This window comes from Scleropages formosus, chromosome 1, assembly GCF_900964775.1.
Source record: "Scleropages formosus chromosome 1, fSclFor1.1, whole genome shotgun sequence".
In the NCBI taxonomy this organism is placed as follows: Eukaryota; Metazoa; Chordata; class Actinopteri; order Osteoglossiformes; family Osteoglossidae; genus Scleropages; species Scleropages formosus.
This window is the reverse complement of record NC_041806.1, coordinates 22,457,118-22,471,493: the sequence shown is the minus strand read 5'-3', so window position 1 is coordinate 22,471,493 and position 14,376 is coordinate 22,457,118. Positions and strand designations below refer to the sequence as shown.

The 14,376-nt window shown below is 44.5% G+C and overlaps 1 protein-coding gene across 1 annotated transcript in view; it reads right to left on the bottom strand.

Annotated features, from left to right (window-relative positions):
- Nucleotides 1–14,142, bottom strand: part of LOC108933094 (interleukin-1 receptor accessory protein-like 1) — a 207,846-nt gene extending 193,704 nt beyond the window's left edge. The window contains exon 1 of the mRNA XM_029251473.1: nucleotides 14,070–14,142. Coding sequence (XP_029107306.1) covers nucleotides 14,070–14,142 — 73 coding nt within the window. The remainder of the gene's footprint in view (nucleotides 1–14,069) is intronic.
- Between the last annotated feature and the right edge of the window lie 234 nt (nucleotides 14,143–14,376).

Below are 14,376 nucleotides of genomic sequence, written 5' to 3'. Positions count from 1 at the left end.
CACACACTACATACTGTAACTTTTTGTCTTTACATTGTGTTATGTATGTATTTGCAGTGTCTCGGTGTGCTGTCCCTCTCCGTTGCTCCGACCCAGTGTAGTTCAGTTCTGTTCTTCAAAAAGTATCTAATATCTAATAAATATAAAATTGTTTCACGGTTGTTTTTGGTTTTGCATAATGTCTAATGAATGTTTTGTCTTCATGTGGAGTCAAACAAATGAATAACAACTCCTGCATTCAACTTATCCTGATCTATCTTTACAAGATCCAGCTTTTCGGCATCCTGACTGAATGTGTGACCGGAAAAAAATCAATGAGGCCAACTAGCCAGTGTCAGATGAACATCTTCAGTCTCAAAGCACTCAATGGGCCACTACCAACAAAAAGAAAAAAAAAAGATTTTTGACCGGCCAAATTGCAAGAGATATTTTTATTTTTTTTTAGAAAAACCAAGACGACAGTAAGCAGTGATAAGCAATTTCGAAAGAAATGGTCAATTCAGCCAGAAACAACTGAATTCAGACTGTTATTAAAAGTGATGAAACTTTTAATGGTGTAGGACTTTGTATAATTCATCTAATAATACCATGATGTTCTATATAGAGCATTTGAATACTCAAGAGTCTCTTTAACTAATGCAGTAATAAAACACCGTAACTGGGCTAAAATCACTGTGCTCATAATCCTGCTTGCGATGAAAAACCAGCTGCGACCCAATAGGAGCTGGAGTCTTGTGACCGACTGGAAGTCACAACTATGTCACTCCAGTGCTCCTGGGATGAGGCGGTGCTCACGGTTCGACAGAGCTGCCACTCTCATGGCACTCTGGGAAATGAGCGAACGAGACGAATATCCACCGAGCAAAGCCCCTCTTGTTCCCCAGACGGTGTAGGAAACATCTGGCCGTGGTGCGCAAACACGCACGTGCATACTACCCACACAGCACGTAAACACAGGCAGTCAAAGGCAATTACAGCGATCTTTACTCACATACAGGGTAAAAAGAACACACGTGGACGCAAGCTGAAGAAATAAAGTCTTTTCTAATTCCCTTATCCCTAATTTAATGGGGTCCCGTACAACGGAACACTACTAGAAGAGCCCACGGGAAAACTTGCGCACACACTACATGCCAGTGCCCTGAAAACAAAGTCAGTAACTGAACGGGAAAAGTTGCGCACACCTGCGACATTCAGCGGCAGCTGTGCACGAACACAACAGGTGAGCCTGTCTGTGTCTGTCTGGATCGCCTCTCGGTCCAGGATTGAACCGGAGAAGCGATAAAGGAGGAGCGTTGGGAGACGACGCGGAGCGCTGGGCCACGTCGCACCCACCGGCCTGGACTCCGTCACATTGGGATTCCTTGGCTGACTTCCGGCCAATCAAACTCCCATTATCTCACAAATTGGAAGCCGCCTGAATTATTCAGCAGGCTGAAATTTTCACTAGTATTTCGGAGGCGAGAGCTGTCAGTCATGCGGAACCCATCCCCGGGGCGGAGGGACTCTGCGAGCGTTGCCTGGGGTGGGTGGCATGCATGATCTACAACGCATCGCCAGGGAAGCAACACAATCCACATTTCCTCCCCGGTTCTTCCTTCTACTTGCAGTACAGGTGGGTCCTCTGTTGGGGCCGCAGCACCGACAGATCCATGACGGTTTCCAGGATTAGCCCAGAAGGATTACTGGAGGCCGACAGCGGACGGGGAGCGGTGCGAGAATGGCCCAGAGCTGGTGCCTCCGCTGTAATCCTGCGCCAGATCGCTTGCACAGACGCTCTCCTTCACCGCCTGGATCTTCCCGCAGCTTCGCAGCAAAGCACATGCGAGCAGGGGGCCCTGTCATTAAGATTAAGTGCTGTGGGTTTAAGATGTGGGACGGGGCCTGATAAGTGGTTGAGTCCGTGGTGGAGAAAGGCTACGGAGGCATGTAAAAATACCACGGGGCTGGTTGCTGTAGGTCAGGGATGAGGATGGTAAACAGCGATAAGGATTTTTCCACTTGCACCGTGCAAGGCGGCAGCCTGAGCAGTGGGAGGGGAAGGGCAAATAGTGACATCAGCTCTGAACTGAACTATTTATTCCTGGTGCCGTAAGGTAGACGTGACACCTGGATGGCACACTGTCACTGCCACAGCATCTTTCCAAAAATTAGCTTTAACCATCATTCGTTTCCCTTAAAGGGATGGTACACCAAGAAACTGCAAATACATGCAGACATACAAAAAATGGCTAAAGGGTAAAAGGTTAGAATATTCCACAGGTATGACCACGTCTAACCGTGTAGTAAGTCCCTGCAGGGTGGCCAGGTATTCCAGAATGTCTTTAAACTTCCATGCAAATTAAATGAAATTGTTTTCTCATGGATGAAAATGAACACCTCAGTCATCAACATATTGAGAGAGAACCTGTGATGTAGGTCTTAACAATAAAATACATATGTAAGAGCAATATGTAAGCGCTTACATTCCATAACTTCTTCTTCAAAAAACCGGATTGCTGGTTTAACAAGAAAAATGATCATTTGCAATTATTTGTCATCACAATAGCCATACCTCATAATATCGACAATGTTTTATACCGCCTTCTCTCCATCCCTGATGGCCCCCGAGATGCACATCAGATCATGTGTGCCACCTTGCCGGCCCTTGAAAATGTCCGTAGGCTCCCCTCTCCCTTCATTATACCCCTCGCCACATCCAGCCCATTAAAACAGCTGGCAAGAGCAACTGCCGAGCACTCGACAGACGAGTCCTAATCACGCATCCATAAATATTTCATTTACAGAAGAAACAACTTAGCGGCTAATTAAGGTGAAGAAAACTCATCTCGTAATTGGCCCACGCCGTTCCGTTCGCTGCCGTTTCCATCCCATCAATTCAGTTTTTATTTCATTTGCTGCCACCGACTTGCCTTTTACTAACGATTCCTCCACGGCACGGTGCGGATGACTCTCCCGTGCGGATGGAGACATCACACGGCCGCTTGACGCTTGAAATCTAAAGACTTGGGCGCGGTGCATTGCCTTACGTTCAAAAAATACAGGTTTGTATTAAAATGCTCTTACTTCCCAATTCACTGGCCAAAAATAAGAGGTAATGTAACAGGGCCAAAGTGGAAGGGTATAGAGGACCGCCTGCACTCCGAGTGTTTCCTTCTGCCAAATTACAACTACTTACATTGCCGGTGGACGACTTCGAGCCGTTGCTCTCACGCTCTCATAAAGTCAAACGTAATTTTTAAGATCCTCATTGCAAGGAACGTTTTCACGGAGCTGCTATAAACCACATCCCTCTTTTGTTTTGCGGCCACGTAAGTGGACTGTGGCTCCAGCTAAGTGCACGACCGCACACTTACGGTTCACTTTGAAGACATCCATTTCAGCAGGTGGTAATGGATTTCGGTAATATTGGGGCAAGCAACATCGGCCATTTCAAGCTAATTGCGCTCCTTTCGTGAGTGCCGTAAAATGCTTCTAAATACCCACCATTTGAGGCAAAGTTTCAGAGCTATTTTTTTTTTTAAATACCATTCAGTGAAAATGCAGGAGTGGCAGGTCGTGTAGTAGTTTGATTTCATGGTTAGCGCAACCACCGTGCACTCGAAGGATCCAGGTTCGAACCTCTACCTCCTGCAGCAGTACCCTTGAGCAAGGTACACACGCACACATTTTCTGAACCGCTTGTCCCATGCAGGGTCGCAGGGAACCGGAGCCTAACCTGGCAACACAGGGCGTAAGGCTGGCGGGGGAGGGGACACACCCAGGATGGGACGCCAGTCCATCGCAAGGCACCCCAAGCGGGATTCAACCCACTACGTCACCGTGCCGCTTTGAGCAAGGTAATTACCCTGAATTGCTCCGCTAAAAATTACCAAGCTGTATAAACAGGTAAATAGCTGTAAATCTCTTCGGAGAAAAATCTCAGCTACAGGAACCCAAACGCAAGCGCGCACACACACAATTCTGAGATAAATCGGGTTCACCTGCACCGTCCACGTATAATGATAAATGGGATATTAAAAAAAAAAAGGCAGTTATGAAAGAGGTGCTTGCCACTTGCCGTGGCGATGAAGGGGTTAACCATGCTAATCAAACACGGACTAATTAAGCACCGTTTTGTGTACAGTAATGCTACGCTGCTGTGTGGCAATCTGTAACTAAAGAGAGCACACTCGTGAGGATTGCTTGGTGTAATTATCACCCTTAATTATCAGTACCGACTCCCCTGGCTCTGGATGAGCTGCTCCCGTGCCTCCTCCTCCTCCTCCTCCTCCTCCTCCTTCTCTTATACGGACTCAGTGGAGAGTGACAAACACCACCTCCCAGGTATATCCCTGGGAAGTTCTCTTGAGTTAGCGAAGCAATTCTCATTATAATTTAGATATTATTATTATTACTAATAAGCATTATTAGCATTCTCATCGACGTTACTGTAGGTCTTTATAACATGCATCTTCCAGTGCAACTTGCATAGGTACATGTGAACTTTAGCACAAAAACATTTCACCGATATTACGCCTAAGAAGTAAATAACTTAAAATAATAAGTAATTTTAAAAAAATTACAAAAAAAAAAAAAAAAAACTACAGGAAGCTCCTTTGAAACATGCTGTCCAGAGAGAGGCGCTGAATGTGAGCTGGAGGAGGAGGAGAGAAAAAAAAAAAGTTATCAGAAAAGGAGTATGAAATATTCATCAATACCACAGCTGCTACAGCTGCAGCTTATGATAAATGTCAGAGTGCTTCCCCATGTTAATTATTCAGCAGATTAACAATATTGGAAATCATTTTGCAACCAACTCTGAGCAGTTTATTAGAGGACAAGTCTAATGAAATGTGTTTTGAGTGAGAGGGAAAATCTCTGCCTGTTGCGGATCATACAGGTCGTGTGCGTATTTCAGGAGGCTGCTGCTAAAAATAATAACGATTATTTGAGACTTCATCTCATGTAAGACCTCAGAAATCACCGTGTCTTTTTAACTCCTACTTTACCTGCTCTTTTTACTAGAAGTCCACCTTGTCTTGCATTCCTCAGTTGCACACCTTGTTTTTTTTTTTTACCTGGGACTTTTCTCCAAAGCAGCTTACGACAATTTACCCATTTATACACTTATTCATTTACTTAGTAGACACCTTTCTCCAAAGCAACTTCCAATGAACTCTGTGTAGTGTTATCAGTCCACACACCTTATTCATTAAGGTCATTTACACTGCTAGATACACTACTTACAACAGGTCACTAATCCATAGATCAGTGGAACACACACACACACACACTCTCTGTCACTCACACACAATAGATGAACATGAACAGCATGACTTTGGAGTGTGAGAGGAAACCAGAGCACCTGGAAGAAACCCATGCAGACACAGGGAGAAACAGCAAACTCCACACACGCTGAGCAGGGATCGAACCCACGCCCTCTCACACCACCCGGGCGCTGCGAGACAGCAGCGCTACTCGCTGTGCCACTGTGTTGCCCTGTAACTAGGTTATTATTACTGTATTAACTTAGGGTAAGTTTTTTGATCAAGAGTACTACAGCAAGAGGCGGTGTTTGAACCTGGGTCCTTCAGCCGGAAGATGTCAGTTCTAATCACGAACTTATCCACTGCCCTTCCTGTTAATGGATGGTGGAAAAAAGGGAAGAAAAAAAAATCTGCCGCATGAAATTGTGCAGAACCTCATTGCAATGTGCAAAAAATGTCATGCAGAAGGTGACTACAGCACACTAGAATGGTCAATAATGTGCTAGAAAATTAAATGAGGAAATAGACTGTAAAATAAAAAGCGATGAGATTCTTTCTGAAATAAACCCCTGGTTCACGGTATTTCAGGGTAAATCTCGGGACCTCCGCCGAAGCAGTCAGTGTCCGGGCGGCACAGCGATGAGCGCACGGGACTCTCGTTGGCAACGTGGTGCAAGTCGGCGCCGGGGCCACGCAGGGGCGAGTCGCCTCGTGCCAACCGGGCTCTGCCAGCTGGGGAACGGCAGGCCAGGCCGGCGTGGGCGCGGCGCAGACGATGCCAGGCAGCTGAGGCTATTTCCCCCACTGCTGCGTCCCAGATTAGAGGTCTGATTAACCCCCACGTCTGGGAAACGGTGCTGCCATTCCTCCTCCTCCTCCTCCTCCTCATCATCATTACCGCCCCGCTATCATTTCCTTCCAGCCCGCCTCCCTGCTCCTTCAGCCAGATCACGGCACGCATTTCCCAGCCTGTCTCCAGTCTGCCAGCCTTGTAGCGCAACTTCCCGTAACAGCCATCATCGACATTTCGCGATAAACCCTCCTTTTCATCACGAATCACTTAAAAATAAAGCAAAAAAAAAAAAAAAAAACGAGACATCTTAATTTGTTATTTTAATACCGAACACAGAATGAAAATAATTGGCATGCCACATATACTGTGACACGTTTATTCTTTTCACGTATTATTTGCCGGTTACAGATAAAATACTTAAGGGTCCACGGTGTGTACATCACGGCTTCGCCCTCAATAACATGTCAAAAACCTCATTGCTGCTATTCAATCTACCGGGCGACGATAATTACATGATCTGTGGAAAAAGGCTGCGCTTGTGTGAGAAAATAGGATCGCATCCACACGCTGAGATTTGACTCCTGCTTAACCACCAGCGTAGTGGATAGTGGAGAAAACAGGATTGTAAGCGCTTCGATAAAGCGACGCATCGCGCTCCAAATTCCCCGTCTCATCTAATTTGGTGGGGACGACACGCGCCGTGGTTTCGACGAAGGCCTCCTTTCCTGAGCGGGCCCTCTTAATTGCGGCAGGTGGGGACGCGGCGTGACGTTCGTTCGCAAATCGAAACCGACAGCTTCGCATTAGTTCACCTGCCTGCGTGTTATGTTTCCATCGCATAATTCACCACATATTTATTTTCTCCTCATGGAACATTAATTATTTAAAAAAAAACTATAGAAAAAATTATGCATTTCTTCTTATTTATAAATATAAATTTACATTTATTCACTTTTCTCCAAAGCAACTTACAGTGTTAAGGTACTTACAATTATTTAGCCATTTATAGAGCTGGGTAATTTTACTGGAGTAATTTAGGGGAAGTACCTTGTTCAAGGGTACTACAGTCGGAGGTTGGGACCTTTGGATCCAAAGGCGATAACTACAACCGCTACCAGCTGGCCGCTAAGATTAAATTTAATATTTACAATACAATGACACTATAATATGTACCGTGCAATATAATATCAGTAATGTATTTATAATATGTAATATTGAATCTGTCCATTCTTCCACTTTCAGTCAACATTTGTCCTTTCCAGGTCAGAACTGTGGATACAGGATGTGGAGGTCTCCTCAGGGTTGTGGATATGAAATGTGGCTATAACATGATATGAAATATAAATTACATGTTTACATAATTCAGAATTTTTCTTTTATAGATAAATATGCATTAAATTTGGAATGTGTTTATTTTCGTATAAAATAACAGTTATTTTCAATCTCCTGTCACGGCTTTGATTTACGTTTCTAACGGTGCTCGGTTTTATGCCTTTAAACAGTGAAATCCATGACAGCGGAGACACGCATCGAAGCAAGATCGCGGCGACTGCGTTCTGCCAGACGTGCTCCTTGACCGCTCTCCTTCGCCACGAGAGGAACCGTCCAAGGCAAATTACCGTAACAAGATAAACGGCCTTCAGCCATGGGCCGCAAGTCAAAATTCAGTTAAGGTTCGAAAGCAGCAAAGAGAGGGAACCGGTGAGAGAAAGAAAAGAAACAACTTCGGGCAGGGAAATTGATTTTTCAATTACAGCTGATGTGTTGAAAATATCAACAATTAAACAGAGTAGTTAAGAAGCTCTTGGAGTAAAAAAAAAAAAAAAAAAAATCAAATAAATATTATTTTATAATTATGATTGATGTCGCTATCCCAAGCGACAGCAATATCATAAAGACGGAGCATGAGAGAATCGAGAAGTACGGGGTTTCAGGAATAACTGGGATGGATGTGGAAGGCGAAGTCCAGAGTGGTCCCAGCGGTAATAGGAGCGCTCGGGGCTGTGACCCCAAACTGAGAGAGTGGCTCCGGCAGATTCCGGGAACAACATCGCAAGTCTCTGTCCAGAAGAGTGCAGTCCCAGGAACAGCTAAGGCACTGTGCGGAACCCTCAAACTCCAATGTCTCTGGTAGAGGACCCAAGCTCGAGGAAGACACACACACAGCACCCCATGTGGGGGTAACCGGGAGTTTTTTTCTTACATTTTTTTTTTTAATATAGAGTCCTGTGAGTCACGGATCACACAGAGTGAGAGAAAAGGTGTCAGTTCACATTTCTTTAAATAGGAAATTTTATCCGGCTGCTCGAAAACATTTACAGAGATTTATGAACAAAAACAAATACCCTTCCACAACATCAGAATGATCAATACACATGGGCTGGACTGCTTAATAAGAACATATCATACAGCATATTGTATAGGTGCATGTGCGGTTGCGTGCCTGAATCATAAAACATCTATAGGCGTAGTGGTGTAGCAGCCAACCATGGATCTGAACCGGTGACCACTAATGTCAAACATCCGCTTCCTCCCCAACAACACATGTGAACGTATCTTTCCCCGGTTTTGACTCCCGCTTTGACCTCGCGTGTCGCCGCGGATGAGGAGATCCGCTCGGTTAAAGGTAAAGAGGACAAGCGCAAGCCTCTCGGAAGCGGCCGGGGCGAGAGCGGGCGGAGCGTGTTTCCGCAGCCGGGGAGCTGCTCCGCAGTCACGACAAAGGTGTGCCATCCGTGTACACCCTCAGCAATGTTCCTGTCTCACGGTTATTTACGGCGCATTCATTTAGTCTCACGGCCGCCACGGGTTCACGAGGCAATACATCTGCAGTGCGAATATTAACATCATATAAATATATATGAACACCTAACCTGGGGGTACGGTTCTTTATCACGGTTATGTGCGATGGTGGGGGGGGGGAGGGGGCTCACTTCCTACCTGTCCCGGGGCAACATCACGGCGATGCTTTTAAGAAAAGAAGGAAAGCAGCCCAGGGAGCAACTCTGCAATAAGCCTGCTCTTTGTATTGCACTTTAACAATGTAATATATACACCCCTTGAAGCCAGAGCTGTTTCCCACAATTCATACTGAGCCTCACACAGCCGCCCACCGACGCAGCGCTGCGAGGAAACACACCGAGAGGCTCTTCATTGCTTTCACACTAATCACTGTGAAATGCCTGCTCCGGTCTCTGCCATCGAGCCTCTCCAGCTGATCCGGAACGCTGCGGTACGAGTTGCGTTTGACCTGTCAAAGTGTTCACGTTCTGCGCCTCCTCCCCTCCTCGTCCCTCTCCGCTGGCTTCTCGTAATTACCCGTATCAAGTTGGACGCCCTAGCTACACGGCCTACGGGACGTTCAAAGGATCTGCACCTTCATACCTTTAGGACCTGATAAGACTTCGAACTCGAGCAGGAGGGCTGTGCTCCTTCAGCATCTGGCCACTTGGTGGACTGAGCCAGTCACAAGGGGTCAAACCGATAATCTGCAGGATCCCTGTTTTGCCTCTGATGTGGCAGAATGAGCTCCCTCAGGCCCTCAGGGCTGCTGAATCCCTTTACGTGCTCAAGGGTGTAAAGGCGCATCTCTTTCAGACGCACTTGTCTCCTATTCTCCTGACAGCTTGCACCACACCATCTACCACGATCATCTTTATATTTCCTATCAGTTCTTTACGCTGCTACTAATAATACAGCTACTACTACTAATGTGGATGTGCAAATACTGCGGTACTGGACAAGCTGACTATGCTTCAACAATCATATGTCTACTGTACAAAGCTCTATGTCAGTTACTAACATATTTTTGTTTACTTTCAACTGCACATTTTTTGAGAAATCCATAAGTGCAGATGTGAATGTAATGTGTAGGAAAGGACACTCAGTCAAATCACACACAGATTTATGGTAATTCTCTCCAGTTTTATGATGCGTATTTTGTCCTTGCATGTTTCCTCTGTGTAGCAGTCCCTGAAAACACACATTCACGCCTTTTTCCTGTAGTCTGTGTGTTCATGAAGGACCTGCACTCACACACTATTAAGTAAATTAAGCTGGACTCATGGACTGTGGGGAGAGGGTGGTGGACCCAGACCGATACTGAAGTCCCTCCCACTTTCCCCACGTTCTTCAACGCCTCCAGCTTTCTGATCTTTGAAGGCCTCACATAGTGTTCCTAACCCCACCCTCCACCTACTTCCCATACGAAGTTCAGTTAATTGAGAGTTTATTATTATACATCCTTATTATACATCCAGGATGCAGAGGTTCACTGCCTTTATTCCTCTGTAACCACATGCTCTATTTAAGTCTCTTTCTCCTAATAACTCCTTACTGCTCCATCTAATGACATACAGCACTTCTTGAAAGTATGTGAACCCCTTGTGTCCCTCAGTTTTACCACTAAATGGTTATTTGATGAGAATCGGTCTTTCTCGTGTGACATAATAGGTGTGTAACGACCGGTTCCATATGTTGCTTTAGAGGAAATTGTGTGTGTGTGTTTAGTAGAGGTGCAAAAATAAGCAAACTCCGAGTTTCACTGGTTTAAACCACGCAGGTAAGCGGATACAGGCGCGTAAATCATTCATTCTAAAATGTAACATTAAGATTTTATATGTTTATTTTAATTTATTATTCAAGAATAATGGCCATCCCTGTAGGGTTCGCATACTTTCAAGCAGCACTGTATATGGAATTTCATTAACGCCCCACACAAGACCACAAACATCTTCCTTACCTGTAGACCTAGGATCAGTAGATGTGCACTCTTTCGCTCGTCCTCCTCCATCAACAGCCAGCATAAAACTGGAGACTATATATTTAACATTTATGTATTGCAAGGTTACGGCAAGAGATATTTATAGCCAGAAGTCATATTTAGCTAGTAAAGAAATAGTACCCCTACAAATAGAATGTCCTCTGACTTCAGCTGAACAACCTCATCAGGATTTGGATTAGTAGGCGCTGACCTGGACAACGTTCCCCAGGGCTTCCGAACAGAGTTAACGGAAGAGCCATCAAACAGCATTTCGGGTTAGGATGATCTCTGCTTAAGTGGATTCTGTTGCGCTCGAACAAAACTGAGCCTACAGTTTCAGAGCATCGTTTTTTTTTTTCTTTTTTTTTTTTTTTCTTCCAGAAAGTTGTTCTTCGGTTCTGAACTTCTACAGAGTGTCGTCTGCTGTAGATAAACCACTCAGCAGAAAAACACGACCTCTCAAAGCTGGGATAAATGGGGGTGTGCTCACACAAACACACTGACATTCAGAGAAGCGAAGATCCCCACACACACACACACACACACACACACACACACACACACACACACACACACACACACACACACACACAGTGTGAGACAGACTTAGAATCAAGTGCTGAAAAATCCATCACTGGTTTTTTCCAGGTTAGAGCTCCTCTCAGCATGGGTACCTGGATGGCGGGTCATCATCTCGTCGGGTCATTTTCCACCTTGGGAAAACGCGCCTGGCCGCTCCCAGATTTTTTTCATTCCATTATCAAACCAAATGATACGATCACGTTAAACATAATCTCCTCGCCTCCGCAACGCTTACTCTTCTCAAGGTCAGTCCCACGTTTCTAAAAATTTCAAACAGTGCCATGCCCCAGCGCACGCAGCTCTACCACCAACTTAACTACGCATCTAAAATATACCTTTAAAAGCGTTTCTAAATCACCAACTACAGCCGTTAAATGAATATAGTCACAAATGTGACAGGATTAGTAAAAGTTTCATTTTTCTCCTTTTACATACCTTTTGAACCACAAATTATTATTTTTTTTTTTTTAAATGAAATTATAGAATGTTGGCTGATTGCAGTTACTTGGCATGGAAAATGTGTTTTAATGCTATGTGTATAACTGTACTTCCCTCTGTAAACATAAGTATCACCAAGGTATTTAAAAAATTAACATTCGAGCTGCATGTTAGTTCAAAGAATTACTGTCCTGTCATTCTGGAACTTATAAGACGGCACTACATGATCGTACCTGTGAAACACTGTGCGCCTTTGCCCTTCTTTTATGCATCTCTGTGTACTATATGATGCTGGGACCAAGTGCTGTTCTGTTGTTGATCACACACACACACACACACACACACACACACACACACACAATTATTACATTAAAAACATCACACTTTACGCTCAGTATGACAAAAGGGAGGAAAAAGACCTTCTACCCTCCTAAAAGTCATACGCTACCACACCCCATACTATAAATATGCAATAAATACAACACTCGAGAAACCATTAAACTTAAAAATAGCAAACCATTAAATCTTCCAAATTGATTTTAAAATCCTCAAAAAAATTGTTTTACTTGAGTGAAGAAAACGAAGAACTATCCCACAGGGGCCGAGTTCCCAGCTGACAAAGTCACTCAGATGGTCACAAGGATAGATTGTGTCACATCCGCCTCTCGGACCAATCATCTGAAGAACCTGCATCAGAAATACCTGCAGGTTCCTCCGGCTCCATGAAAACCCATCTCGACACCTTGGCAAGAGGAAACACTAAGCTCTGTTCTCCTGCGGACAACCCTACCATCACGAGGGGCTGACCTTGTTGACCATTCCAACCCTAAGACAGAGCTGTGTATAGTTTGACAATGTATGAACGTGTGACATCAGAGGGCAGTGAGACCACAAAAAAGATCAGTACATATCTCAAGGGTCTCATAAAAGGAAGCTTTATGGTTCATAGATACATGTGACCGTAAACAACATTGCATTGCCTTCTAGAGAGACGAATGTACATCGATAGGTTAATTGGGCGCTGGTGATGTAGTGATTAGAGCTGTTGCCTTTAGACCCAAAGGTTGCAGGTTCTAGTCTCACCTCCAGCTGTAGTACCCTTGAGAAAGGTACTTACTCTAAATTGCTCAAGTCAAATTATCCATCTGTATAAATGGGTAAATAATTATGAGTAGCTTAACATTGTAAGTCGCTTTAGAGAAAAGAGTCAGCTAAATAAATAAACGTAATTGCTGTCAACTGGACCAGCGTTGGACAATAACCAACAGTCCACATGACCTCTTATTGCATGTGAGCAGATCCAGAAAGGGTGACACCCAAATCAAAACCCAGACAAACAAATCACATGAATGTGATGAAAATCTTCCATCTCCTAATATTCGCAACACACCTTCCTCATTCCTGTATTAAAGGAAAATGATGCCATTTTTTACGCTACCGCCACAATTTTTGTTATTGAAACCAATATCATGTGGAATCTGTCGGCACATTTTTTTTCACACGTGATGCCTTCTACATTTCCATCATTGGCCCCTAAAATGAGGGCCTTTCCACGCGTCTCCCAATCCGTACCCACTAGCGCGTCACACGTATCTGGGCCCGAAATACATAAGTCGTTCACCGCTGCCATGACCTTGTAATAAAATTTTACGACAGCTGTTACAGGACAGTAGAGATTGTCATCGTAAGTTCAAGTAGTTATCAGTGCACTTTTCACACTAATACACTTTAGCCCCAAATTACCCCATTTTTGTTATTAATATAGCTGCTAATCTCGGGTTATAATGAATAAAACCTATCAGCAGGAGGAACGTTAATTAAAATGTATACTTCACACGCACATATATTTCTCGTTGTGCCCCACCCCAGCAAGACTTGAATAAATATTAAAGACATTAAAGGTGGTAAAGCACTTGCATTTTTATTAATGGTTTATTGACCTAGCTGACTTAAGATGTTCTACATTGCAAGGATGATGGCACGATACCGGTTTTTCATGGTTCACACTCTTAGCGGGGAGTTTTCCACAAAAACCTTTTTTTTTTTTTTTTTTTTTTTAAAATCATATACCTATAATATACGCCTGGGGAGTAACATCTTCTCCTGTGTATCTTGAACGTATTTTCAGGGTTCACACGCTTAGTGGGGAGTTTTCCGCGAAAACAATATCTACGGAAAAAATTCAACTCCGCGTATGAGTGTACGCGCCGACCCCGGCAATGGCTGCACTACCTACACATCTAACCGGCCTCCATCTGCGAAGGGTTTCCGCCCACGCCGTGCTCTCGACACCCGGGGTGTGGCTGGCGCCTGGCCATGCCGGCGAGAGCGTGCAAGATGTCACGTCGCATCCTCTGAATCGCAGCTGTTTGCTGGGCCGTGGTGTATTCATACAGTATATAAATAAACCGCAATCATTTGTTTAATAATATGCAAGCGGGACGAGAAAGAAGATGTGCGAGAAATATAAATAAAAAAAAAAAAGAGCCTGGAGGTTGGCGTTTCGACGAACGAGTATTGAAGGAAAAACAGCTGTGCTGCACAACTGCTGA